The 27,939-nt window shown below is 57.8% G+C and overlaps 1 protein-coding gene across 1 annotated transcript; it reads right to left on the reverse strand.

Moving 5' to 3' along the window:
* Positions 1-14,083: 14,083 nt before the first annotated feature.
* Positions 14,084-26,573, reverse strand: SHH (sonic hedgehog signaling molecule). Its single transcript, XM_004046549.5, has 3 exons — positions 25,933-26,573; positions 20,405-20,666; positions 14,084-17,823 (listed from the first exon to the last, which is right to left on the reverse strand). The coding sequence occupies exons 1-3, from the start codon at positions 26,239-26,241 to the stop codon at positions 16,997-16,999; spliced, it is 1,398 nt and encodes a 465-aa protein (XP_004046597.2). The 5' UTR covers positions 26,242-26,573; the 3' UTR covers positions 14,084-16,996.
* Between the last annotated feature and the right edge of the window lie 1,366 nt (positions 26,574-27,939).

Below are 27,939 nucleotides of genomic sequence, written 5' to 3' on the forward strand. Positions count from 1 at the left end.
CCGCACCAGCGCCGCGCGACCTCCCGCTGGCTGCGTCCGAGCAAGGGGTCCGGGCCCGGCTGGCTGCCCCGAGGGTCCCAGAAGGCAGCGCAGGGACAGCCCCCGCCTGAGCCCGCGGCTAAAGGAGGCCGGGCCGCCGCGCACCCCCGCACCCCTTCCCCGGACCGCGAGGCTCCGCGCGCGCATCTCTGCCGGGAGCTCCCGACCACGGCCCAGCGCAAGGGACCTCCGGGCCGCCCCTGTCTCGGGCCCTGCCGCGCCGCCCGCCCGCTGCAGGCCAGGATTGCGCTCTGTCTGCCCACGGCCCCCGCCTGGCACAGACGCTGGGGGCCTTTCCTCAGTGCTGCCTCGACATCCGAAGGGGCTGGGATGCCCGTCCCTGGTGGGAGCGAGCACCAGGGGCGGGTGAAGGGTGCGCCGCGGGAGGCTTTTCTGCCTCGCGGAGGAGGGTCAGAGGGAGAGAACTCTCTGACCCTCCTCTCTCTCTTCCCTCTTCTCCCCACTTCGCTCCCCCACAGCAGCCCCACCTATTCCCGGACACGCCCAGAAACCCACGGAGAGCTGTCCCCTGGGCCTGCCCCTCTCCTCTCTGGCCCTTTGAGGACTACAATTTGTTAAGAACGAATTAGCAACTAGTGTTTTTAAACAGTGAGTTCTCACACATTCCAGTTTCATGTGAAAAGTTTGCCTTATGCTCCTGATAGCCAGGATATTGAAGTCACCTGGGTCTCCTCTGTTTCCTCCACCCTCGGGCCTGGACCGTCAATGCCGGCTCCGCTCACACCATCTGTGTCCACCCAGAGGGTCGGGCCGTGGGAGCAGCGAGTGTCTGGCCCACACTTCTGTTCTTAACCTCGCAATGTATTCAGGTTTCCCCAGGCGGAGCCCTTAGCATATAGACAGCTAAAAATCCAACCAAGGCCGGGCGCGGTGGTTCACGCCTGTAATCCCAGCACTTTGGGAGGCTGAGGAGGGCGGATCACAAGGTCAGGAGATCGAGACCATCCTGGCTAACACGGTGAAACCCCATCTCTACTAAAAATACAAAAAAAAAAAAAAAAATTAGCCGGGCGTGGCAGCGTGCGCCTGTGGTCCCAGCTACTCGGGAGGCTGAGGCAGGAGGATGGCGTGAACCCGGGAGGCGGAGCTTGCAGTGAGCCGAGATCGCGCCACTGCACTCCAGCCTGGGCGACAGAGTGAGGCTCTGTCTCAAAAAAAAAAAAAAAAAACAAAAAAAAAATCCAACCAAAACCACACCCAGCGAAGTAACAAAGCGACAATCCGCCTTGGGCCTGCGAGAGCAGGGAGAGCAGGGAGGGCAGGGAGGGCAGGGAGGGCAGGGTCCGCTGCTCAGCCGGGGATGCAAGGACGGCCATGGGGCTCCAGCACAGGGACCGGGCCCCGCGGGCTTTGAGTGACGCAGTCGGCCAGGACGAGCCCCATCCACACTTGGACAATGAGCAACCGCAGCCGGCCGCGCAGCCTGGGGGCCGTCTCCCTCTCCAGCCCCCGTGTCCTCTGGTCCACGACTGGCTCTTGCCCTGATTCCGTTGGGGCTGAGTCACAGCCAGGGAAGGGGCTGACGCAGAGCAACGCTGGGTGAACCCCGCCTTCCTGAGGCCACGTTTGCACCGGGAAGAGAACACAGTGAACCCCCTGAGCACCAACACGCTCCCACACCCCCCACGAGCAGCCCAGCCCTGGGGAGGAGCCCGTCCTTCTCCCTGCTTGCCACACTGGCCATGTCCGTAACCCTGCCCAGCATCCCACCCAGGTTGTGTGGGTCCCCACGTGGTCACCAGCGTCCTTTCAGGACAAGAGAAAACTGAGCAGGACCAGGGCTTCCGCCTGCCGCATTCATCTGCCCCCCTTCGGCTGTGCCAGGTGCCTCTCCATGTGGCCTCTTTCTCCACGGCATCCCTGGGGGAGGGAAAGGCAAGTGTCTCCCTGTTTCATGCAGCCGCGCAGGCCTAAACGCAGCCTCTCCTGTTCCAACAGGCCTTTCTGGGGCCTGTCCTGCTTGCCTTGCGGCAGCCAAGGGATATAATGGGTGCCGGCCAGCCTCCTCTCCCATGACCCCGAGGAACTCCTTCCAGCCCCTCCCTGAGCCTGCTCCTGGCAGAATCCCTGTGTAAGCGGATGCAGGGTCCAAAGATGCCACCGCCTGGGCCAGACCCCATGAGGAGAAGCTGTGCCGGAGCTGCAGGACGCGGTCCAGGTCAGGGCTCTCACACCCGCTGGGCGGCCTTTGCTTCCCGGTGCTGGCTGTGCCCAGACGCCTGGGCTTGTGCGTGTTTAACCCGCCCAGAGACACTGGTGCTGCCGCATTTGTTCATCGGTTGTTTTTTGTTTGTTTTGTTTTGTTTTGTTTTTGTGATGGAATCTCGCTCTGTCGCCCAGGCTGGAGTGCAGTGGCGTAACCTCAGCTCACTGCAAGCTCCGCCTCCCGGGTTCACGCCATTCTCCTGACTCAGCCTCCCGAGTAGCTGGGACTACTGGCGCCCGCCACCACGCCCGGCTAATTTTTCGCATTTTTAGTAGAGACGGGGTTTCACCATGTTAGCCAGGATGGTCTCGATCTCCTGACCTCGTGATCCGCCCGCCTCGGCCTCCCAAAGTGCTGGGATTACAGGCGTGAGCCACTGTGCCCGGCCTCCCACCGGTTTCTTATTCACTCATTCATGAGCTTGACATTTACTGAATGCCACTGTGTGGCGTTTCTGCAGTGATGGACACAGTGGGTCTCCTGCGGTGATGGACACAGTGGGTCTCCTGCGGTGATGGACACAGTGGGTCTCCTGCGGTGATGGACACAGTGGCTCCTGCGGTGATGGACACAGTGCTGCGTGGCAGCAGACGGCACAGTCCAGCCTTGTCTGCGTGAAGCATGCAGTTCTGGTGGCAAAGAGCTGGCTCCATGGCAGGGCTAAAAAACGCCCGAGGACACCAGCACCTGGCCTTTGTGTGTCCCGAGCCGGCAGAGCTGCCCTGGCTTGCCCGGGACATCGCGGGTCTTGCAGCCGATCTGGGACCCGGGGCTCCAGCCCCATGGAGCCATCTTGGGAAAATGTACACTTTTTCCATGGATGAGAATATTTGAGAAAGGCCATTTGGGGCACCAGTGATGAGCTTGGCGTGAAGGCAAACCTCATGGCTTCATGGCCAGCCCACCTAGTCCTTTTTTCACCCCACAGTCCACAAGATCCTTCTCTGAATGGCTCTGATTACTTAAAAAGTGAACATCGCCATCAAAGTTTGAAGACTTACTATCGTTTCCGATATTCCTCAAAAACAAAAACAAAAAAACTACACCATTGGCTTTGGAAGCAATAGCAAAAGCAGAGGCCCCAAATCTCTCAAATGTGCGCCCAGCCAGCTCCCTGGTGGCTGTTCCAGGATGTTCTCGTGACCAGGTAAAAACCAGCATGGATTTAGAGAGGAAAGGAGAAACAAAACAAATCATTTCTTAAACATTTTTAAATTGTTTTATTTTTGCTTACAAAGAGCTAAGTTGTCATTGAGACAAATTTGGAAACTATAGAGGAGGAAAGGGCGAAAACAGTCACTTGTAATTGCATCGCCCAGAGAGTGGGTTCTTGCACACACACACACACGCGTGCACACACACACACACGTGCGTGCGCACACACACACACACACCCCCAAGTGGACCAGGGTGTACACTGCGTTATGGAACCAGCTCTTGTCACCACGTAATGTATGGTAAATATTTGCTGAGGAGGTTAAATATTCTTCCCCAGTGTCACCTCACATAACCGAGTAGCAATCACTTATGTGGATGTGCCTTAATTTCCTTAATCAATTCCCCAGTGATGGTAATTTAGGCTGCTGCCCAATTTGTTCTACTATAAATACCACTGTTGAAAACATACTAGTGGCTATGTCATGTGCAAATCCATAATCATTTCCTTGGTATAAATTCTAATTAATTAAAATTACTGAGTCAGTGAATACACACAAATGCAAAGGCTTTGGTAACTTATGGCCAAATTTTTAAAAAGACACATTGACTTCTGCCCCCATCGGAACCCCAGGTTAGGAGAACCAGCATCTCCCGAGGCATGGCAACTCTAAATACGGTCCTGTCCTGAGAACTCCCTCCCCCTCTTCTTCCTCCCAGCATTCATCCCCCCGGAACTGCGGGGCTGGCCCTGAACTCTGTGTCTGTCACGTAGAATGTAAAGACCTGGAAAGGAGAAAGACTGAGCGCAAAGGTGGAAGCCGGAATGGGCCCCGCACAAGGGAGGGTGTTTGGGAAGAATGACAGCCTCTGGGCAGCGTCCCCCGCTGTGGCTTCGTCGGGACAGCGCAAGGAACCATGCAGACCGTGAGCGCCAAAGAAGAACATTTCCTGGCTCCTTCCCTTAGCTGCGCAGTGTGGAAAACCATTGATCTTCTCAAAGTTAGGTTTCCTTGTCTGTGATCTGAGGAGACCCGCCAGCACCATCCGGAGGTCAAAGGCGAAGGCGGGCTCAGAACCACTGTTACTTTCATCAATGATAGGATGAGCGGAGAGGCAGAACAACTCGAAGGAAAGACGGAACCCACCCACTAAGTGTTTCACGTTAAGAATCTGTCTTCCCCCACCCACACACGAGATCCTATGAAATTTCAGGGAAGAGAGGAGGAATTCTTTAAGATCTTCCTTAGCCCCTGGAATAGGGCCAGCTTGAATCAAAAGTTCCTTCACAGATAGGCTCTACCATGACTGAGCCACTGAAGAAGATGGGTGGCTCTCTCTCCATCTCTCCATAATCCCACCCTCTCTCCGTAATCCCCCCTCTCCGTAATCCCTCCCTCTCTCCGTAATCCCCCCTCTCTGTAATCCCCCCTCCGTAATCCCTCCCTCTCTCCATAATCCCCCCTCTCTGTAATCCCTCCCTCTCTGTAATCCCTCCCTCTCCGTAATCCCCCCTCTCCGTAATCCCCCCTCTCCGTAATCCCCCCTCTCTGTAATCCCCCCTCTCTCCGTAATCCCCCCTCTCTCCATAATCCCCCCTCTCCGTAATCCCCCCTCTCTCCGTAATCCCCCCTCTCCGTAATCCCCCCTCTCTCCATAATCCCCCCTCTCCGTAATCCCCCCTCTCCGTAATCCCCCCTCTCCATAATCCCTCCCTCTCCGTAATCCCCCCCTCCGTAATCCCCCCTCTCTCCATAATCCCCCCTCTCCGTAATCCCTCCCTCTCCGTAATCCCCCCTCCGTAATCCCTCCCTCTCCGTAATCCCCCCTCTCTCCGTAATCCCCCCCTCTCCGTAATCCCCCCTCTCTCCATAATCCCCCCTCTCCGTAATCCCTCCCTCTCCGTAATCCCCCCTCTCCGTAATCCCCCCTCTCTCCGTAATCCCCCCTCTCCGTAATCCCCCCTCCGTAATCCCCCCTCCGTAATCCCTCCCTCTCTCCATAATCCCCCCTCTCCGTAATCCCCCCTCTCCGTAATCCCTCCCTCTCCATAATCCCCCCTCTCCGTAATCCCTCCCTCTCTCCATAATCCCTCCCTCTCCGTAATCCCCCCCTCCATAATCCCCCCTCTCTCCGTAATCCCCCCTCTCCGTAACCCCTCCCTCTCCGTAATCCCCCCTCTCCATAATCCCCCTCCGTAATCCCTCCCTCTCTCCATAATCCCCCCTCTCCATAATCCCCCCTCTCCATAATCCCCTCTCTCCGTAATCCCCCCTCTCCGTAATCCCTCCCTCTCCGTAATCCCCCCTCTCCGTAATCCCCCCTCTCTGTAATCCCTCCCTCTCTGTAATCCCCCCTCCGTAATCCCTCCCTCTCCATAATCCCCCCTCTCCATAATCCCACCCCCTCTCCGTAATCCCCCCTCCGTAATCCCCCCTCCGTAATCCCTCCCTCTCTCCATAATCCCCCCTCTCCGTAATCCCCCCTCTCCGTAATCCCTCCCTCTCCGTAATCCCCCCTCTCCGTAATCCCTCCCTCTCCATAATCCTCCCTCTCCATAATCCCCCCTCTCCGTAATCCCCCTCTCCATAATCCCCCCTCTCCGTAATCCCCTCTCCGTAATCCCCCCTCTCTCCGTAATCCCTCCTCTCTCCGTAATCCCTCCCTCTCTCCGTAATCCCCCCTCTCCGTAATCCCCCCTCTCCGTAATCCCTCCCTCTCCGTAATCCCCCCTCTCCATAATCCCCCCTCTCCGTAATCCCTCCTCTCTCCGTAATCCCTCCCTCTCTCCATAATCCTTCCCTCTCTTCTTGGTCCTGCTCTCCGTCTCTCTGTGGCCCCACTCTCTCTCTCCCTCTCTCTCCCCGTGGCCTCTCTCTATCTCTCCCACCTCCCCCCGTGGCCCCACTCCCTCTCTCTTCTTGGCCTCTCTCTCTGTCTCCCTCTGTGGCCCCACTCTCATTCTCTCCATGATCCCCCTTCTCTTCATGGCCTGTGTCCTCCAACACCGTTCGTTCACCCAAGCTCCCCGGCTCTGCCTCTTGCCCTGGGGAAGGAGTGTCCACACCCAGCCCACAAGTTCCTGTGCCCTACTCGCCCCACGGGCCCTGTCCCGGGAGCCCTCCCATCTTCTCAGAGAGGGATTTGGTGTTTAAGCTGTGCGTTAGATGTTCTCCTCCCCTAGGCTAGAGGATTTCTATTCCAAGCTATCGCTGTCCTGCTCAGTGCTTTAGATGCCCCTGAACTGAGGTGTGGCCGGGAACGCAATTCCAACCCAGTGTGAGGCTGGCCCTGAAAACAGTACCCAGCCCTTCTCACCTCGTGCCTCATCCCCTGCCCCTCTGTGCCTCTCTCTCATGCACTCGTGCACAGGTTGCACACTCACACTCAGACACACATATGCACACTCACATTCACACACACTCATACACACAAATGCACATCCACACACAAATGCACATCCACACACACAAATGCACATTCACACACACAAATGCACATCCACACACACAAATGCACATCCACACACACATGCACATTCACACGTACTCACACGTGCAGATTGACACACATACACACATGCACATTCACACAAATTCACATTCACACACATGCACATTCACACACATATAGACACACACATTCACACACAATTCACACACACGCACATTCACACGTGCACATTCACACACATTCACACAGACACATGCACATTCACACACGTGCACATTCACTCACATTCACACACATGCACATTCACACGCAGGTGCACATCAACACACACTCATACACACACATTCACACACATGCACATTCACACAGACACATGCACACTCACAGACACACACAGATACACACACCATTCACACACTCATACACCGACATATACATTCACACACTCATATACACCATTCACACGCACACTCAGACACACACACATGCACTTCACATGCCCACACACATATGCACATTCACACACACGTGCATGCACACACAGACACACATATGCAGACACAGACACTCAAACTCGCACTCATACATGGACACATTCACACACTCATACACAGCCATCCCCTTGGATACCCCAGTGGCTCCGGTGGCAGCCAGCTGATCTGTGTCTCTGCGGCACGGACAGAGAGTGGCCAGAGCCCAGTCTCTCTTGGGAGGCCCCAGGGACCCACCTGCTCCTTGGTGGAGGCCAAGGTCACAGGCTGCAGGAGGGGCAGGAGGACCAGCGGTGAAAGCCCACCCCAGAGGCTGGTAGGGCTGGGCAGTGGGACACAATGTGACAGGGAGAGCCACTGGGTGTGCCCAGCCAGGGCCTGGGGCAGGTGTGGGAGGTAGGTAGGCCTGCCCTGGTCTAGCAGGTCCCACTGGAGGAAGCTCCCCCGGGCTGCTCAAGACAATGAAAGCCTCCACCCTCTGTCTGGCACACTTGCAGACAGAAGTATTTTTAAACTCATTTCCCTGACCTAAAAAGGGTCTTTTTTGACTGAACACCTAGTCTTTGAGGACTGACACCAGCACTCTGCCTATAAATAGCTTTGCTCGCCTGCTGGGAGGGTCGCCGTGGCTGCTGTGGTGGTCAGGGACAGCTTGGGCCTCTGCAGGTGTCTGGGGACCTAAGGCCACCTCCTGCCCTGCCTGTGGCCCCAGCGTGGGAGATCACATGGAGTTATTTTAAATTACAGAACTGGGAAGAGGTGCCAGGGTTGGGGCATGTTGTCAGCTGGCATTCTGTCGACCATGCCCAGGCAGGTGGCTGAGACCTCCCCATCTCACAGCTGCCTCCTTGCCCTCGCCCTGGTTGGTGTTCACCAAGGCTGCCTGGGCACCTCAGCCTGGGGATGTGACGGGCGGTGGGAGAGAGAGGGGCTCAGGAGGGGGGTGTGGGCAGGACCAGAGACCCACAGTGGCCTGTGATGCCTTTCATGGGATCCTAGGTCTGTGCATTTTAAAATTAGTTCATCGTCTTGTGCTCTGGAAGTGTGTTCCTCACATTGAACTAGGAAAATATAGCAAATAGAACAAATCTGCCTGTATTTTTTTAAGTTACTGAAATCCGGCTGGGCACGGTGGCTCACACTTGTAATCCCAACACTTTGGGAGGCCGAGGTGGGTGGATCATCTGAGGTCAGGAGTTCGGGACCAGCCTGGCCAACATGGCGAAACCCTGTCTCTACTAAAAATACAAAAATTAGCTGGGCATGGTGGCAGGTGCCTGTAATCTCAGTTATTTGGGAGGCTGAAGCAGGAGAATTGTTTGAACCTGGGAGGCAGAGGTTGCAGTGAGCTGAGATCGCACCACTGCACTCCAGCCTGGGCAACAGAGTGAGACTCCATCTCAAACAAAAAAATAAAAATAAAAATATAAATAAATAAAGTTACTGAAACCCCACCACGTGTTGGTGTGCCACCTAATTCCAGCCAATGCTTCATCTTAGCAACAGCTGAGATCTCTGCGGGCTGCATATGATCTGTCTCTGCCTCGGACCGTTTTGATGCATTGCCTGGGAGCTTTGTACATTCATTTATCTTTTTCCACAGTTGTAATAATTGCCTGATGACTTCAAGCTCTTTTTTTTTAACTTTTCCGTGTTTTTTTTTTTTTTTTTTTTGGCTGAGGTCAGTTCTCTGGGCAGCGTTCTTCCAATCCACCTCGTGGAAGTCCTGGGTACATCTCAGCCACTTCTCTTTCCTTCTCTTTTCTCTTCTCCTGGGGTCTTTCCCTCATGTATGCTCACAGCCCTCCCAGTGGAGCAAGGAAACTTCCAGTGTCTAGAACAGAGAGGGAGCTGTGACCAGAGGAGAGGTTGGCAGGGTTGGCACATTCGCTGAGGGGTCTTGGGAGAGGTGCCTGTGGCTCACCTGCCCTGGAAGGGTGGGCTGCGCCTCTGCCCCACTCTGCCTGGCTGGCCGGGTGTTCAGGGCAGGTGCTCCCCAGGGAGGGGCATCCAGGGCTGGGGCTCCCTCAGTACTCCCTTCTTTCATTCTTGATGTGGCCCTGGACACAGAGCAGGGACTTTAAAATTGCTCCCACAACCCACTAGTGGGTCCTGAAATCAATTAGTCGCCGGCTTGAATAAAGAGACGATACTACGGTGTAGGGTAAATATTCTTGGCAAACTCTGGCTTTGGTGTGACACACGTGTGTAGGTGCTGCGGTGAGGGTGTACTCCCAGGTGTGCGTGGCCCGTCATCCCACACGGTTACTGCACACTCAGCCTGACACGGTTTCTGTACATGTTATAAGGAATCTTCCAGTAGGTTTTTATTTCTGAAACTTTTTTTGTGACAAAGGAGAAAAAGCTGAAAGAGGTGGTTTTTCAGATCCAACCTCAAGGCAGGGCATCCCTGGGGCAGCTGGTCACCACCCAGAGAATGGGGCCTTCTGTGGCGCTGGGGAGGGTCTCCTATCCCAGGACAGCCAGCCTTGGCCTGGCCCCTGGTTCCTCCTGATGCTGGCCTTGCGTTGCCGCCTGCCTGGGCTGGGACCCGGGCTCTAAGCACTTGCTAGTGGTGGGGCAGCCTTTGTGTTTCACCAACCTGGATTCCAGAAGAGTGTTCCTTAGGGTCAGCAGAAACGCTCCATCTCTTCACCTGGGTTCTCGTATGTCCTAGAGCGCTTTCCACCCAGGCTTTGACTACGAGAGGACACCACCAGTCCCTGTTTCAGAGCGAACACTGTTTCTATCCATGCACCTCTGTCCAGGGCTCGGCGCCCCTCGGCCTGGCTGTCCCATCCCCTCCTCCGCGCTCGCAGAGCCCTGGCCTTCACCGCCTAGCACACCTGTTAGTTCAGCCTGAGACCTGCTTCTGGAGCTAGAGAAGATGGGCTGGAGGGAAGGGGCTGCTGCAGTGGGTGGGTGGCCCCGGCCAAGTCTGTGCCGCTCCCTGCTCCCCACGAGACCTTGCGCCCCCGCTGAGACCCGCTCTTCCATCTGCACAGAGGGAGTCATAGTGACAGGACGAGGTTCCCCGTGGAACCCTCAGGACAGCTCTGGACGCTCGGGACTCGGTCGCTATCAGGGTCAGATGTCAGAGGTGGCCTTTGCCCTCTGCCCTCAGCCAATACTTTTCCTGATTTCCAGATATTTCGATTTCTTTCCTCTCTTGTGCTGACGGCCGGCACCATCCCCTCACTCTCCCACGCCCCTTCCTCTGTGTTTTTGGCTGAGGCCTCCTGCGGGTCCCGGACTCAGGGCGGCCTCTCCGGGCCGGCCCCAGCCCCCCGAGGCTGAACTGACCCCTCTGGAGAGGAAGGCGCGCGACCCCCTGGTGCTCACCTCGCTGCCCCTCCTTGACGCTCCCGTGGGTGGAGGTGGCCTGTAGTCACCTGCCCTCGGTTTGAAGGGACTCTGACGCTTGAATCCTTAAGGGCTCACCTGGGCTGTCGGACCGCCGGCTACGGCCCCGCGGCGTTTCCCCCAGGCGACCACCAGAGGGCGCGCGGACTCCACCAGGGCAGCGCGGGGACGGCTCCCTCCAGCCACCGCTCTCTCCAGCCCCAGGCCCCAAGTCCATGGCTCCCCCCAGCCCCGGGTCCACGGCTTCCTCCAGCCCCGGGCCCCAAGTCCACGGCTCCTACCAGCCCCGGGACCCCAGCTCCCCCTAGCCCCCAGACCCCGGTTCCCCCCAGCCCCAGGCCCCAAGTCCACGGCTCCCTCAGCCCCGGGCCCCAAGTCCATGGCTCCCCCCAGCCCCGGGTCCACGGCTTCCTCCAGACCCGGGACCCCAGCTCCCTCCAGCCCCGGGCCCCAAGTCCACGGCTCCCTCCAGCCCCGGGCCCCAAGTCCACGGCTCCCTCAGCCCCGGGCCCCAAGTCCACGGCTTCCTCCAGCCCCGGGACCCCAGCTCCCCCTAGCCCCCAGACCCCGGTTCCCCCCAGCCCCAGGCCCCAAGTCCACGGCTCCCTCCAGCCCTGGGACCCCCGCTCCCTCCAGCCCCGGGCCCCAAGTCCACGGCTCCCTCAGCCCCAGGCCCCAAGTCCACGGCTCCTTCCAGCCCCGGGACCCCGGCCCCCCCCAGCCCCGGGACCCCGGCTCGCCCTAGCCCCAGGCCCCAAGTCCACGGCTCCCTCCATCCCCGGGCCCCAAGTGTCGGCTCCTTCCAGCCCCGGGACACTTCTGGAGAAGAAGCCAGGAGCTGGTCCAATGGCAGGTGCCACCTGCACCCAGCACCCTGCAATTCTGGGGAGAGCATGGAGGTGCAGGGAGAGGAGAGAGCCCGGACGTGGGTAGGTAAACTCCCCAAACGCCCACCCTGTGCTGTCAGTGCCTTTTACACGCAGAGGCTGTGGAGGCTGAAAGACCACCGGAGCCCTGGCTTGACCAGGGCTGGAGAGGAGGAGAGCACCGGCCTGCATCCCTCGGAAGCCGAGTTGGAACTGCAGAAGGAGCCTCCTGCTGCAGTCTGCTGGTGTTCGGTGCAGATCCAAACTGTGGATGGGCTCCAGGGCACGCCCAGGGGTGGGTGGCTGCTTCTCTCGCGGGTGGTGCCCAGCGCTCTGCAGCTTGGCCCTGGGGGAACCAGGCCCAGGATAGTGCCCCAGCCGGAATCTTTGGGAGGTAGGAACCTGGACACTGGGCCGAGGCTCACTCCACTCTCCAAGGCACCAGGCACAGGAGGGAAGATTGTGCCGTCCCCTGCCACTCACAGAGCAGTAAGAACAGCTGCCATTAGAATGGCGCGCCGTGGAGTAAACACGGGCAGGCTCAACCGTGCCTTGGCTTCCCGGGCTGCGCGGAGGCTCTCATCCTCTTTCTGAAATGGCAGGGACCACATTGTCCTCTCCACAGCCCCATTCCTCTGCGGAGGCTCCTGCCCAGTGGGGCCTGCCTGCTAGGTGGGCCGCCTGGGCCATGAGAGCTGCAGAGTTCTGGCCAGAGGCCTTCAGCTGGGATTCTGAGACCTAAGCCATGGAGTGAACAGACGCTCAGGGGGTGGGGGCCTTGACGCTCCTCGCAGAGGCAGTGGGTTTGTTTTGCTGGCTTTAGGTTGCAGGGTTCCGAGGCAAATCCTTACGCTAACCTCAGATCTGGAGGAAGGAACTTTCCTTCCACTTCCCCTGGAAGCAAAGGCTTGGGCCCTCGCGTGGGATGGAGGATTCCATCCAGGAATCAATTCTGTGTGGGGGAGAGTTTTTTCCTTTGATTCCTGGCATACTCTCTCTTCTACTGTATCTTCAGTTTTCTGATGTTTCAACCCTCTTGTTTCAACCTCTTTGCCCCATCTGAAAACACAGCTGCCCTCATCTTGAAAACCGAAGGTAGCCGTTAAAATGCAACCCTCCATACCCGCTCTCATGCCTCCCTGCAAGAGGGCCCAGCGCGTGTTTATAGAGTGAAGTGTGAATTACAAATGTTTTGGTCTTAACTCGAGAAAATTAAGCTCAGCCAAAAAAAGAAAAGAAAGTCATCTCCAAATCCAGACTTCCTGTTTTCTCACTATGGGGTGAGCTGCACAGATGAGAGAGTAACACGGCGCGGCTTCTGCTAACTGCTCTGGGGACTCCACGGGCTGTGTCTGGGCCCCGCCTCTCCTGCACAGGGTGTGCCTGTGAAGGGTGTGCCTGGCAGTTTAGCTCACACCTGATCAGCATCGAAGGGTGCTGTTGCTCTACCAGGCAGACGTGGCTGCCTCCGGGGTCTTCCTGGACTTGTTAACCTCCCGAGGCCCCTACGACTCTCAGGAAGAAGCAGGAGTGAGTGGGCAATTCTAATTGAATTCTAATTGAGAAATATGCTGCGACGGTAGACAGGGCACTGTGTTCCAGCTCCTGCCCTCAGCCCCCAGCCCCTACCGCCAAGCTTGATTTCAATCCAAAATCCTAGAAAGAGGGTTGGCAAACTTGGGCAGAGAGCCAGAGAGTAAATACCAGGCTGTGCGGGTCAGGTGGTTTCTGCGGCTTTCCTCTGGGCTAGTGGAGAGGCTACTCCGGACAACACGTGAGTGAGTGTGGGTGTGTTTCAATAAAACTTTATGTATGGACACTGAAATTTGAGTTTCACAGGATTGTCACATGTCAGGGAATAGCAGTCTTCTTTAGATTTTTTGTTTTTAAACACTTTAAGAATGTAAAAACAGTCTCAGCTCAGGGGCTGTGTGAAAACAGGCCTCGGACCAGATTTGTCCCAGAGGCCAAAATTTGTCCAGCTCTGTCCTGGAACATAAATCCCAGGGAGTGCCAGGAAATGGCAGGGCTCACGAAGGGTTTTGTGACTCGTTTGTAAGAAGTCATACGGAAGTCGCTTTCTGGGCTTCTCAGCCTCCTAGAGCGGATCACCATCCGGAAGGACGGAGCGCGTGCGCCGAGGAAGAGGTGGCTCCCTGCAGGCCCGCCCGCCTCCCCGGCAGGCACTCTGCTGCTTTCTTGCCAAATCTTGTAACTGACCGGTATTCCCTGCATGTCTGCCCCATATTTCCCATGTGGGTGCGATGCTGACAGCTGTCAACTCCCTCAGACAGGGGAGTCACGTGCCTGCCTCCTTGCGCCAGTAAAAATTCCCAAAGCCTGACCAAACCCACCCATTGAGAGAATGGAGTCTGCACTCTCAATGAGAATTTCCTTCACAGTCCCAGCACTACCTCGTGGAAGACGATGAGAAACACAGATGACAGTTCGGGAGCGGGGTTCTGCCACATAACAGACACTGAAGAGAGTCTCTGTAATTTCTTTAATTATTCAAACAATAGAGCACAAAGATAACAGTTTCAAGTACATTGTGATACACGTTTTGACAGGAATAGATATGCATTTAGTCATGAGGGAGGCTGGCAGCAACCACCATGCATACATTTTGCACAAACTCTTGGCTCCGTCAACCCTGAATGAGAAGTCGGCGCCTCGTCCTGGCGGGGCTGGGCTGCACCCTCTTGATGCCCTGTACCTAGTTTCTCTAAGCAGTGGTTTCCTTTCCTTGCCTGTGAAAAAGAGAATTTTAAATATAAAGCAGTGGATGGATCTTAAGAAGATGGACCAGGAAGGCTGGGGACAGCACCCAGCAGCACGGACACTCTGCCACCGGGCCTGTCCAGGAGGGAGTGCCACCCAGGAATCAGGATTTCCCATCTGGGTGAAGCTCTGCTCCAAGGTGCCCCGGTCACCAGCAGAGTTGCACCATGGCCTCAGGCACCTTGGGGCTTGGTCAACGCCCGGCTTCTCTCTGATCGTCTGGGCTGCACGGCCACGTTGCCAGGTCTGTCTACACAGCCAGAGGAGCTGCTGTGCCCGGTGCTTCTGGTTCGCTTTTGACTGACTTGAAATCAGACTGAACTGTCAAAAGAACAGAAACCATCGCACTTCCTCCGAGATTGTAAACACCAGCCTGGAACCTGCTGACCACCTAGAACACCAAAGAAAAGTCTTTTACAGAAAAAGGCTGAGGACTGCTCCTGAGCAGAGGGCCTGGCCCTGTGGAGGCTCCAGAGGCCCTGCGCCATCCGCCTGGTCACACACCCTCCACGGAAGGCCACTCAAGGGCAGACCCTTAGCAGAGCAGACCCTCAGGGACTGGGCCCAACCTCGGGAGCCAGCCCCTGCCAGGTGGGGCTGAAGTCTGTTCACTCCTGTTCCCTAAGCCTGGACCACCTTCTACACAGGCTGCAGCTGCTGGGAGGCCCCAAGCTCATGCAGCGCAACCCTTCCAAGGCCCAGCCTGCTCAGACAATTCGGCCCAAAGCACAAAGCATGGCAGACACCTTCCGTAAGCCAAAGAACTGGGAGTAGTCCTCCACCTGGGACCCTGACAACTGCCAAGGGCAGAGACCCTCTTGGCCAAACCTCCAAGGCAGCATGAAGCATGGTAGGACCTTCCCCAGCCCAGCACCCACAGCAGCATGCTCTCTCAACACGGATCAAAGTCCACGCCTGACCGCCATGTGACACAGACAAGCAGCATAGCCTGAGGACCTCAACAGCAGCCCCGACATTCCAGCGACTGGCCCTCGCCACTGTGGGCTTGCCACTCAGATTTAAGGGGACCCTCAAGAAAAGAGGATAGGAGCTTCAGAGAAGATCAAACCGGGTCCTCTCTTCTAAGGATGCTTTCTGGAAGGGACACAGCAGGACCTCAGAAAGCAGCAATGAGCCTCCTCCCTACAGATCAGAGAAGCACAAACAGGGTCAGGCCAGGGGTCTGCCCAGCAACCACACACAGGAGTCCTAAGAGAAGTTTGTTGGTGGCCATCCCCAGGCCACCTCCTCTGGGCTTACACATCAGGCTTTGCTAGTTAAGGGGTGGGGTGAGGGGGACAGCACAGTCCCCATGAATGGCACTCCCAACCTTTGGGAGCGTAGAAAGAGCTTCACACAATAAATACAAACAGAGCTGAGGTTTCTCCAGCCATGAGAAGAAACAAGTTGGTTTGTGTGCCTACTTTGGTTACCTAAGTCAGTCAGTCTGAGTTCACAGTATAAGCAACACATCTAAATAGAATATTGGGAGCTCCTGTCAGCGCTAGGTTTCCCAAACAAAGAAGCCAAAAACTAAAAGAAAAAGGGCTGCAACAGGAATTCTTAGTTATTAGATACTAAGCGTTCTGTGCATGGCACATTTTATTTCTATAAAACTATTACAAAATATTCAAAAATACATTTTAGTAAATTTACAGCGTTATTTCTCAATTTATTAATGCAAAAACATCCTTTGTTTTCTCTGTACAAACTGCAGGCTCCATCCTCGTGGGCTCGTCACTATGTGCGCTTTTAAAAAATATTATTTTCTAATAAATTCTTTGAAGTTAAAAATAACAGTTCTTCCAGTTTGTCCAAAAAAAAAAAAAAAAGAAAAAGAAAAGTGTGCGTGTATGTTGTGTGTGTAACAGTCTTGGCTTCCAAGAATGTGGCAAAATGGTGAATACAAAGGGAATATGAAACCATAAAGACAACAGAGGAGATGGCTGTTACATCGGAAACTAGTTAAATTAAAATAATATATTTTCATATTTTACACTATTTCAAAAATGAAATGTAATTCAGTTAAGTATTGATCTCTCAAAAAATCTAATTTACAATTCTGTGTATAAAAATATAATTTGTGGACCCCCATGAAGCACGTTTGAGTTTGCACTTGCTGAGAAGCAGGAGATGGAAGGGAGGGATGGCGGGGACAGAGGTTTGCTTTCTGACAGCCGGGACGAGGGACATGTAGAAAAATAGACTCTGAGCAGGTTGCATGGCCTCACAAAATAATCTTTCCCCCGTGAGTACAGTTCACATGATCATAATAAATTATCCAAGAAACAAACTATTTAAGGCTCTTGAAGGTCCGGTTCATATTATTTAAAACATCTATTCATACCAAACAAATAAATAGCCAGGAGAGGAGGAAAAAATAACCAAAATAAAACGATAACCAAAAAAATTCAAAAAATATATATCAACTAAACACAACAACAAAACTTCCCGGGGTCCTTGTTTCCTTAGAGTCTACTTTGGACTGTCCTACTTTATTATTCTTATTCTTATTATAACTCAGTCTGGTTCGTGCGCCTTTTCCGAGTGTCTTTTTGCTTTGCGTTGCTGTTGCTGCCCCGCCCCGCCCCCTCCCGCGCCCCTCCCCCGGCCCCCCGGCTTCAGCTGGACTTGACCGCCATGCCCAGCGGGTGCAGGGCCTCGCTGTCCAGGAGCCAGGTGCCTATTTGGTAGAGCAGCTGCGAGTACCAGTGGATGCCCGCGGTGGCCCCCGCACCCGGAGCGTCGGCAGCACCTGGAGCGGGCAGGGCTACTCTGCCGCCGCCGCCCCCGCGGTCCCCGCCGCCGCTGTCCCCGCCGCGGTCCGTGCGCGCGGGCGCCAGTGCAGCCAGGAGCGCGTGCGCCAGGCGGAAGGGCGCGAAGGCCCGGTGCGCCCAGCTGTGCTCCTCGATGACCGCGTAGCACGAGGCCAGCACCCGGTTGATGAGAATGGTGCCCTGGGCCGTGAGCGGCGCGTAGGCGCCCGCGGCCTCCTCGCTTAGGGTCACGCTGTGCACAGCGGCGGGCAGGAGCCGGCGGTCCCCGTCACGCTCGGCCACCACGTACACGCGCTGGCCCGGGCGCACGCGGCTGGCGAACAGCGCCCGAGGCCCCAGTGCGCCCCCGGAAGGCGGCCCCGAGCCCGAGGACGCCTCGGGCTCCCCGGTGGCGGAGTCGTTGTGCGGCGCCACAAAGAGCAGATGCGCGGCGGTGAGCAGCAGGCGCTCGCGCGGCTCCCGCGTCTCGATCACGTAGAAGACCTTCTTGGCGCCGTCGTCGCGGTCCAGGAAAGTGAGGAAGTCGCTGTAGAGCAGCCGGCCCTGGTCGTCCGCCGCCAGCACGCGGTCCCCGGGGCTCAGGTCCTTCACCAGCTTGGTGCCGCCCTGCTCCAGGTGCACCGTGGCCGAGCCCGGGAAGCAGCCTCCCGATTTGGCCGCCACCGAGTTCTCTGCGGGTGAGGAGAAGGGAAAGAAGAGAGGACAGAGCATTGAGTTCCGAGAGGGAGGCGCGTCTCGGGGAGGAGGGCGCACGCTTGGTGCCCGCGCTCCTAGGCCAGGGGTGCGCAAGGCGCGGGGCGGGGCGATTGATTCCAGGCGGGTCCCGCACAGACCTCCCTCCCCCAACCCCACTGCCCCAGGGACAGGATTCCGACGCATTCCTTAACGACTCTCTAAGTCTGGGCTGGCGGTCACAGAGGTTGGCTGGCGTTTCCTGCAGAGGCCGGTGACACTCCTTCCGCCTTCCTCCAACCCCACCCCCAGCTCCGCACACACCCGGCCTCGCCGCGAATCCATCCAGAGGGTGTTTGCTCTGCACTTGGATTCCTCAGGAAGCCTCCTTGAGCTCCCGCGGGCGCCGGGCGCACCCTCCTTCCCTCCCGCCCCGGCGCGGGGCGCGGCGCCTGCTCGCGCGCTCAGCACCCGGGCTGCGCGACGGAAGCCCCTGGCCTGCCTGCCCGCCTGCCCGCCTGCCGGCAGCACCCTGCCGCGCCTCGGCGTGGGTCTGCGGAGGGGCGGGGGCGGGGAGTGAAAAATAGCTGCAGTAGTTGTAGCAACTGGACAAACATTCCAGAGATTGGCCGAGGTGTGAAAATCCGAGGCTTGTGTGGATTTTCTAATTAAAATCCAATAAAGGGCCCAGCATTGTCATTGTGATTTCTGGGATAAACAGGAGACACTCTTGGAAGGGGACACTTCCATTTTCTCCCCTCCCTTTTCTCAGCTCACTCTCTCCCCAGCTCGCGGGCCTCCCCCTCCCTATTTGCTCAGGTGCAAACCCCCCCCCCCGTGTGCAATTCACAAGCACTATTTGCACAGCCAGGCCTCTCTTCCAAGCACTCAAGATGTGTATTTGAATTTTAAATGGCGGGGCCTGTTCGGAGCGCTGGAAGCGCCGGGTCTCAAGGCCCCTTGACTACCCGCTTTCTCGAGCCCTCTGTCGCTCTCTGAGGCTCACTGTCCCCAGGACAATAATTGAAGTTGGGGCGGAGCGCAGGGGGCCGGGGAGGAGGGCGGGGAGGGCCGTCTTCTTTGCATTCCAATCTCCGGGATCATGCTTTTTGCAAATAGAGATTGCCAGAAAGAATCTTCCTGCTGGAATTACAGGGGCCTTTTAATCTTCTCATCGGTTTCTCTGGCATGAAGTGCGGGGCTGGCCGTTGGAGGCCCTCCGTAGCCCCCCGGAATGCGACCCCGGGCGCTGGCGAGCCCGAGTCGTCGAGTCGCACGGCCCGGCTTGACACGCTGCGCCCCGCGCCCCCGCCCGTGTGCGCAGAATGCCAATGAGCGGCTCCCGCGCCGCGGCTCTGCTCTCCCGGCGCGATCCGGGGGATGGATTAGCGCTGCTCACTTGGGAGGAGGCCTCCGGAGACCCCCGCTAGGGGGAACCCGCGGGCAGGGAGCCGGGGAGGAGGTTTTGCGCAGGGGGCGCCCTGGGCCCAGGGGCCGCCGCCGAGCCCGCGAGGTGGGGGCGCCGCCTCTTGCCTCCCTGCAGCCGGGAGCTCTCCGGGCCGCACACCCGCCCCTGCCGCCCCCGCTCCACGCCTTTGCTTTCTGTGGGGACGAGAAGCCACTCTAGCCTTTACCTACAAGTGTGCCTTGACACCTTAACAGTGTTTTCCTACTAACATAGTGCCAATAACATGGAATTTAGGAGACAAGTAGGGAAACCTGGAAGGGGGTTGAGGAAGGCAGAGTTTCCCCGAAATTCACCGTGAACGGCTTTGCTAAACGTGCCAATTTATGCAGGCAGGGAAGAGCGCTGTGCACACAGCCTCAGGCCGGAGGTTTGCGTGCGCGCGATGGCGCCTCCTCCACGGCTGTTCCTCGCCGGCAACAGCGTGTGGCGTTGCAGGCCCAGAGAAGGCAGCCTCGCGCCGACTCGGGCCGGCTTTTCGGGGCCTGCCCGCCGCCCAGGGCGTCCCAGCCCGGCTCCCAGTAGGAACGCAGGCTCCGGGCGCGCCGCCTCCAGATGCTGGAGGTGGTTACCCCTGGGTTTACTGCCGCCCACCAGGCCTCTCCCCAAAGGCTGAGCAAGTGAGCAAAGGCAGCTTAGGATCCACGGGCGCCCGGCGGGGAGGAGCCAGGACGCGGGCTCCGGGGCAGGATAAACGCCCCTGCGCTTGGGATAGCGGGTGGGGGCGGTTGGTTCTTAAGCCCTAAACGAGAGGAAGGAGCTCACCCAGACCTGGCTAACCGCGCAGGGCTGCCTTCCCTCGCCTGGAAGGGCCTAGCGCCCCTCCCCCAGTCACGCTTTCCCACCCCCTGCAGTGGGGGCTCCAGAAGCGGGCAGGAAGCCACAGGACCCCACCTGGGGCATGGAGAACCTTGGGCTCTGTGGCCTCAAAGATAGGGGTGATTTCGAGGGGCCGGCACCTCACAGGGCAGGTTCCACCGCGGAAACGCAGTCATCGCCCAGCGCCCCTGCTCCTGGCCCTCAGCCTCCCCCCAGGTTTCTTTTTCTCCTGAATCAAGCCGAGGTCCGCCAATGGCCTTCCTTGGGTCGGATCCGGGGGCCCAGGGCCAGCTTACCTGCTTTCACCGAGCAGTGGATATGTGCCTTGGACTCGTAGTACACCCAGTCGAAGCCGGCCTCCACCGCCAGGCGGGCCAGCATGCCGTACTTGCTGCGGTCGCGGTCAGACGTGGTGATGTCCACTGCGCGGCCCTCGTAGTGCAGAGACTCCTCTGAGTGGTGGCCATCTTCGTCCCAGCCCTCGGTCACCCGCAGTTTCACTCCTGGCCACTGGTTCATCACCGAGATGGCCAAAGCGTTCAACTTGTCCTTACACCTCTGCGAAGACAAGGGGACCCCCACCGACGGACACGTTAGCCTGGGCAACCGCCACCCCTCCCGGCCCCTCCATCAGCCTGCCCTGCCCAGTCTCAAGGCACGAGGGCCATGCGGAGAGGTGGGGAGACGGGGGTTGGAATGGCCCAGACACACCGAAGAGCCGGGCCCTGGGCTGGGGAAGAGGGACAGCATTTGCGGAGGAGCGTGGAGGAGCACGTCCTCTCAGGGTAGAGCTGGGGGCCTTTCTCCAGGTCCTGAAACAGCCGATGCTCCTAGCGAGGCCTAAGAAGCAAATAAAGTTTCTCTGAAACAAGTGACCTGCATGTTTAAGACATCAACTACGGGACCCTCCAGGGGCACCCTCTGGGATACCCGCCCCGCCCCCACGTTGCCCTCCACTTCTAGCAACCCTTCTGGGGCCCCTTTCTCCACCTGCGCAGCCTCCACCTTCTCCCCGCGTAGAATCCCTCACAGCAGGCCTGACAGAGACCTGGGCGCAAGTTCCCAGAAATAAAGAGAAATGCACTGCGCACTTCTTGGAGAATTGAAGGCCTTGCATTTATTTGCCTCAGGCCCTAACCCTATCCGAGGCAGAGGGGAGGCGAGAAGCCGCTGGCGGGGCTGCGGGGTGGGCGGGAGGCTGGGTGGCAGGCGGCTAGGTGAGTTACCACTTGCAGCACAGGCCGGGGCCGGGACAGACATTCTTTATCTGGACAGCCACATTCTTTTTGCCCGTCGAACTCTTTTCTGCCTGGCTTTTCTGTGGTCTGATTGTGTTTCTTGTTTTCTTTAACCTGTTCCCTTCCTCCCCTCTTGTTTTCTTGGCCCCAGCATAGAATGGCGTCCAGCAAGTTTGAAGAGCAAACTGAAGAGGTGGAGGGAGGGGGAGGGGTTTGAGAGGAGGGGGAGGGGAGACAGGAAGGCCTGAGGTCTCGGAGTCCTCCGCCTGGGGAGTTTCCCAGGAAGTTGCCTGGTAGGAGGCAGGAAACACTGACTAGGCAGATGCAGACGGGGTTACCTGGGATTCGGATTGTGGGGGTTCCCCTGGAATTCTTGGGTCACTCTCAGATAAGGATGCGACAGAAAGCAGTTGAATCCACTGTGTGTGTTTGTGGGGGCACTGACTTGCTTCCTGGATGTTTACCCTGCCGCTGCTGGTGGGACACGGGATTTAAAGAGGGGGAACTGGCACAGATGACGATGGTGGCATCCCCCAAGAAGCTGCGCCAAGTGGAGGCCGAGGGGCAATTTCAAGGTGACTTCTGCAGAGGGCGGGGCTGACCTCTAACCTCCTCCAGTCTGGAAGGATGCTCTGCTTGGAGTCTGGTTGTCGCCGTGGAAGGACAGCTTCTATCCAGGGCCCTAACTGTAGCGCGGGTGGGGGGACTCTTTCGAGAGGGTGGGGCGAGGACGCTGGCCCCGCTGCTGCCGCGCTTTAAGGGGACGTGACAAATTGCGCCAACAGGAAAAGTCCTGTGTATCTGGCAGCAATAAAAACCAGTAATATGGTTGTAGAGTTAAACATGCAACAACTGGGGGTGGGGTAGGTCTGGGGGCCGCCCTGGTAACAGGTCAGTGCCTGCATGTTTGTGGGCCTGCCAGCAGTTAAAAAAAAAAAGTCGGAAGGGCAGAGTTTGAGTGAGGTCATCTTGAGGATTGAACGCGTTTTACATGAAAATCAATCAGTAAACCAGGGTCAGTGTAGAGCTATGATGTGAGGCCCGTTGCGCGCAGGCGCACACCACCAACACGCACAGGGACCCCCATGCAAGCCCCCCACCCCACCGCAGCTCCCTCCCCTGGGGCTGTGCCGAAGAAGCTTTAAACAGCTTCCCAGGAGGGCAGCCAGGGAGAGGGCGGCAGGGTGAGGAGGACCTGGCCCCCAGCTCTGTGAGCTGCGCCACTTGGGCAGGCATGGAGGACCCCGGGCAGGGAGACCCGGGTCCAGCCGGGCCGCGACGGGAGGTGGCTGCGCGAGTGAGGGGCGGAGGCCGAGGGTTGCTGGAGTTGGCGCCCCCGCCCCTTGCGCCCTCCTCCGTCCCGGGCTCCGCGCGGCCTCGGCTGGCGGCCTCTCCTCCGCCCGCGCTGGGCGGGATTGTCGCAGGCAAAGCCGGGAAGCCCAGGCCGGTTATTAATTCATTGGGTCGTGTGCCGCGAATCAAGCCCGACTCTGTGCAGCCACCGTGAAGCCCAGCAGGGCCGCCGGGGCCGGGCTTTGTGTCGGCGGAGGCCAAGTTGTTCCCCACGCCTGAGCTCCTGCCTACCTCCCTGATCTGCGAGCCGCGCCGGCGAGTGTCACCGCCGGCAGCCGGTGGGCTTCCCCCAGCGCGGGGGCGGGGGCGTCCCAGCTTCAAGACAGCCCCAGCCCCTAAACGCACCTCTCTCCACTGTCCTTTCCCCCACGCTTGGTGGAACAGCCCCTCCCCAAACCCATACCTGAGCGTCTTTCCTGGCGGCCCCAGAGCGCATATTAAATCTATTTAGTGTAGCGGCTCGGGACCCCACTCCAGGCTTCAGATCCGGCCCTCTGGCCTCCTGCCCCTTAGGAGCCCCCTGGCCGCCAGCACCCTCGCCTGGCACCTAGGCCCGCGCGGGGAGAGCGTGTCTGTCTGCGCTTTCCTCTCCCGGGTTAATATTAACCGGCAGCTCCTGCGTTCCGGAACTGCTCCGAAAGTTCCACTGGGGACGATCTCGCCATGGTTGAGGGACTTGGGCGGCAGTCACATTAGAGACCCAGAGACAGGGAGGGAGACACAAGACGAGGGTCACGCACCTGGGGCAGAGCCTAGGTGGTTATTTAAAATGAGGGCGGCCGAGCAGGCTCCCCAAACCTCCCGCCGGCCTGGGGCTCCCCTGCCGCCTCCTTCACCCCGCCCCTGCCCTCAGCACCCGAGCCTCCGCCTTCCCCATCCCTTCCTCCCCCACCCTTAACTCCTGGAATCAGGAGAAGGAAGGTAGGGGAGGGATCAACCGGGGATACCTCACAGACTGCCAGCCCCTACCCCCCTCGGTTTTAGGGGACCTTTGTGGGGTCTGCCTGATAATCCCGGCCTGGCTCTCCTCACCCAACCCCCACTTGGGCCGTCCTTCCCCCTCCTTTTGTGTTGGGAACGGGAATAGCCACTGCCCAAGGAAAAAAGTATTTGTTTTCGTTTCGTTCGTCTGAGGGAAGTTGACAGAAGGTCAGAAGTTCAAATGCTGCCTGTGCGCGCGGCGGCGAGAGTGGCCGGGCGCGGGGCCGCTGGGCCCTGCGTCCCCCGGCAGGGCGGACGGGGGTCGGGGGGAGGCCCCCGGGCTGAGGGCTCCGGCTGGGACGCGGAGGCCCAGAGGCCGGGCAGGCGGCGGACTGGGGAGGGGGGCGCGTCCCAGGGCAGGCCGGCGGAGCCCGCGCTGCGCCCTGGCCCCTTCGCGGGCTCCCCCATCTCCGCGCCCCCGCCGCCGGGGACACTAGAGCGAGCCCGGCGCTGCTGTTAGCTCCTGCGGTGCCTGCGCTCCCGCGCGTGGAGCGGCAGAGCCCGGCGGCTCCAGCCCAGCCCCGCGCGCACTGAAACCCTAGCCGCGGGGGATCGATAACCCGGGAGTAAGTGGGGCTGCATGCGTCTGCCTCGCTGCGCGGCTCTGTGCGCTTGCAGCTTTGCAGCAGGGCTGCAAGGCCCAAGCCCTGGGAAGGTGTGCGAGCCCAGGACCCCTTCTGCGGTATTGGCCTCCCGCAGAGCAGGGCAGAAGCTGACCCACTCTGGCTCTGGGACCTCGGGTATCCACGCCCCCGCCGCTCTCTCCGCAGTGCCTCCTTCCTCTCGGGTTCCGAGGGACCCTGGCAAGGCCCCTCCTCCGCGGGGAGCGAGGGTGACGAGAGGATGGGCGCCTCGGGCTAGCCGGAGAACTCCCTCCAGCCAGCTGCACGCACCGGGCACCCCATGGCCCGTGCAGAGTTAATTGTGGATCGCGCTGCTGTCTGGCACTGGCGCGCGCGTCCACACTCGCGGTCCAGATTTAAGGTGGTCGGGAGCAGATGAGGGAGAGCAAGGAAATCAGGACCATTTCCCATTCCTCTCCTTTCCGACAGCTGGAGCAGGCTACCTTGCCTGCCCCTCGCCTTTCTCGGCCTCAAGCAAGCCTGGGAATCGGGTCGGGAAGCAGGGCGGCCCGGAGGTAGCTCCTCTGTCTCTGCCGTCAGTACCCTCCCCCTGCACTTGCGCCCCACCAGCGCCACTCCATCAGCCGCTGTGCGCACCTAGCCCTAAAGGTAGGACTTGAATATTTTAATAGGGCAATAAAAAGGATGTTGACCTATATTTGCAAGGAAACCCATTTCTGGCTTCAGTTATACGTGCATGGAGTTTCAGAAAGTCTAGAATTGGCTGGGAGATTGGCAGCTCAGAAATCTCAAAGGAGGTGGGGAGAGAGAGAGGAATTCATATTTTGCTTAGCTTCCCCTCCCCCCACACTAATATTTATTCGCTCTTAATTCTTATGCAAGCAGGTTGAAAACTAAAGTGATGCAATGCCAATAAGTTCTAAGTCCCTCCCCTAAGGTACCTCGGGCTTGGAAGAACGAAAGAGCATCCTTAAAGAAATATCAATACATTCACACTCTGATGGGCACAATTGCGGACACGCAATCGCAAAGCCAGCTCTGCGATACAGCCAGGCACCCAGGGACGGGCGGAGTCTCCTCTGGAGCCCCTGCCTTTTGTCAGAACCGCCTCCTGGCTTTTCCAGTTGAGAATTCTTTGGTGGGGAGGTGCAGGGTGGGGGTAGTAGTGGGAAAGAAAACCACAGAGGCAACGGGAAACGTGGGGGCTCTGAGCTCCAATGCCCAAGGCTACGTTCGCTCGTTCGTACAGTGCCAGGAGACCACTTCATGTTTGTGGGAGGGGGATTCCCAGCCTCTCCTTCCATTTCCACTCCTGACTTGGAAAGGGCCGACGCCCCCAAAGTGAAGGTCTCCCCAAGTTACAAGCCAGGGCAGAGGTAGGATGGGGAAGGCCATTGTAGCAAGACTCATCAAATCAGGGCCATAGTGAACCACGTCTGTTACCGTCCTCACCCCCACCACACCCTAAACTTCTCCAGCTGGACCCTTGACCTCCATTCTCCTCCAGGAAGAGGAAGAGATGGGGGGCGGGCAGGTGGGTGGGGAAGGAGCGGGTGAAATCACCTTCCTATCTGCCCGAAGAGCAAACAGAGTTAAGTCTGGAAGTGTTCGGCTTCTCGTAACCCCCTGGAAAGCCACACATTCCACGCCCCGGCGCTGGGTTCCTACCTGAGTCATCAGCCTGTCCGCTCCGGTGTTTTCTTCATCCTTAAATATGATGTCGGGGTTGTAATTGGGGGTGAGTTCCTTAAATCGCTCGGAGTTTCTGGAGATCTTCCCTTCGTACCTTCCGCTGGCGCCTAGGGTCTTCTCGGCCACATTGGGGATAAACTGCTTGTAGGCTAAAGGGGTCAGCTTTTTGGGGTGCCTCCTCTTCCCGAACCCCCTGCCCGGTCCGCACGCCAGTCCCGAGCATACCAGCAGCGAGGAGACGAGGACTAGCAGCAGACATCTCGCCAGCAGCAGCATCTCGCCCATGGAACTGATGACTTCCGAGCTGTCCCCGTGCGGGTCCGTGCGCGAGTGCGCGCGGCGGGTGTGTGCGTGTGCGCTCTCTCTTGCGCTTTCCCTTCCTCGCTCCGGCTCGCCCGCTCGCTCTCTCCCTCGCTGGCTGCCTCGCTCTTTCTCTTCCTATATAACCTTGCCCGCCGCGGCTGCGGGGGACTCTCCACCGCTCCCCACCCAGACAGGGGCTGGAATGGCAGGCTGCCGGCCGCTGATAACGGAACACATCGGAGTTGGGTCGCGAGACAGCAATCAAAAGACAAAAAGAGTCTGATTTTAAATGGTAGCAAGCCTGGAGAGCTTGTGAGAGAGGCTGCCTTTAGCACTATATTATAGCTGCCAGGGGCGCATCTGATTGGCCAAAGCCGCACAAGCTTGTCTTCTGATGTTAACCCTGAAGAAGACTACATTTTTTTTTTCTGTTGCTGCTGTTGCTTTATTTTCACCTGAAGGCTTCGAGTTAAAAAAAAAAAAATCTTTCCTAAGATAAAGGTGGGCGGGAGGGAGGAGCGCATGTCTTGTGGTAACAGCAGTTACTCCCGGCTTTGTGTACATCCTTGCGTTTCCCCCTGACTTTCCCTGGAATGGTAGGTGCTTCAGTTAAAACCAACTTAAGTTTTTAAAGGACAGTTTAAACCCCCCCAAGCTTTAGTCATCAAGAACAGAGTCGCTCACACATTTGAGGGGCACAGCTGCCCAGCTGTTATTTAATTTTTCTTCCCCAGGGACTTTATAGTGCAGGCTCGCTCTCCCTGCATTTTGAAGAAAGAGGACTGAGCCCCTCCTGAAGACTCAGCCTCTGTGGACCGAGGATAATTATGAGTGACCATAACTTAAAGCACTGGGATTTGAAATGCTTTAAGCGCCTTAGAAAAATGTAAAAATACTGCTCTTTTATTGTGCTTCAATTAATACATTTTTTTTTTTGTAGAGCTCTGCAAATGGGATGGAGGCGTGCTCAAGGGCAGGTACAGAGTGAACTGCGGGCGTCAGGGTGGATGGGCAAAGTAGGTCTGGGGGCTGCACCCCAGCACAAGGGAGAGAGTGGGGGCCAGTGTGTGCGCTGGGTGTGTGGAGGCCATTGCAGGGTGTGGGGGGGCAGGCGAGTGGGCGAAGCTGTGCTCACACAACCCCCACGATCGATCAGAGCAAAGTGCAGAGCCAGGGATGAGCTGAATGTGGAATTCAGGCTCCTTGCAAAGCTGGCCTTGTGTGGGGGCTCAGCAGGCCAGCAGTCTTCAGGCACAGGAGCCACCAGTCCTAGGAGCTGCAGCCCAAGGGGTCAGGGGCCCTGGGGGAACAGTGTTCTGGTTAATGAGGGGCTTCCTAGAAAGAGGGCACAGTGCCCAGGAGTTGGCAATCTTTGAGTCTATAATCACCTCACTTTTTGCAGAAAAAGGAAAAAGACTCAAAAGTCCTAAGTAAACCAGGAAAATAAAATTTGAAGTTCCCTCTCAACCCTGCTTTTTTTTTTTAAAAAAAAAAAAAAAACAGATCATGCCCTTCCCCTTCTCAACCGCCATCCCACTCATGTGCAATGATTCCTCTAGCATAGGATTAGAGAGTGAGGGTTATTTACATGGAGGGGAAATCCTGACCCTGAGGAGTCATCAGATGCTGCAAATGTGGCCCTGTGAAGTTAAACACTCTCCCTTGACCCCAGGCCCTTGG

The sequence above is a fragment of the Gorilla gorilla genome, chromosome 6, assembly GCF_029281585.2.
Source record: "Gorilla gorilla gorilla isolate KB3781 chromosome 6, NHGRI_mGorGor1-v2.1_pri, whole genome shotgun sequence".
Taxonomy (NCBI): Eukaryota; Metazoa; Chordata; class Mammalia; order Primates; family Hominidae; genus Gorilla; species Gorilla gorilla.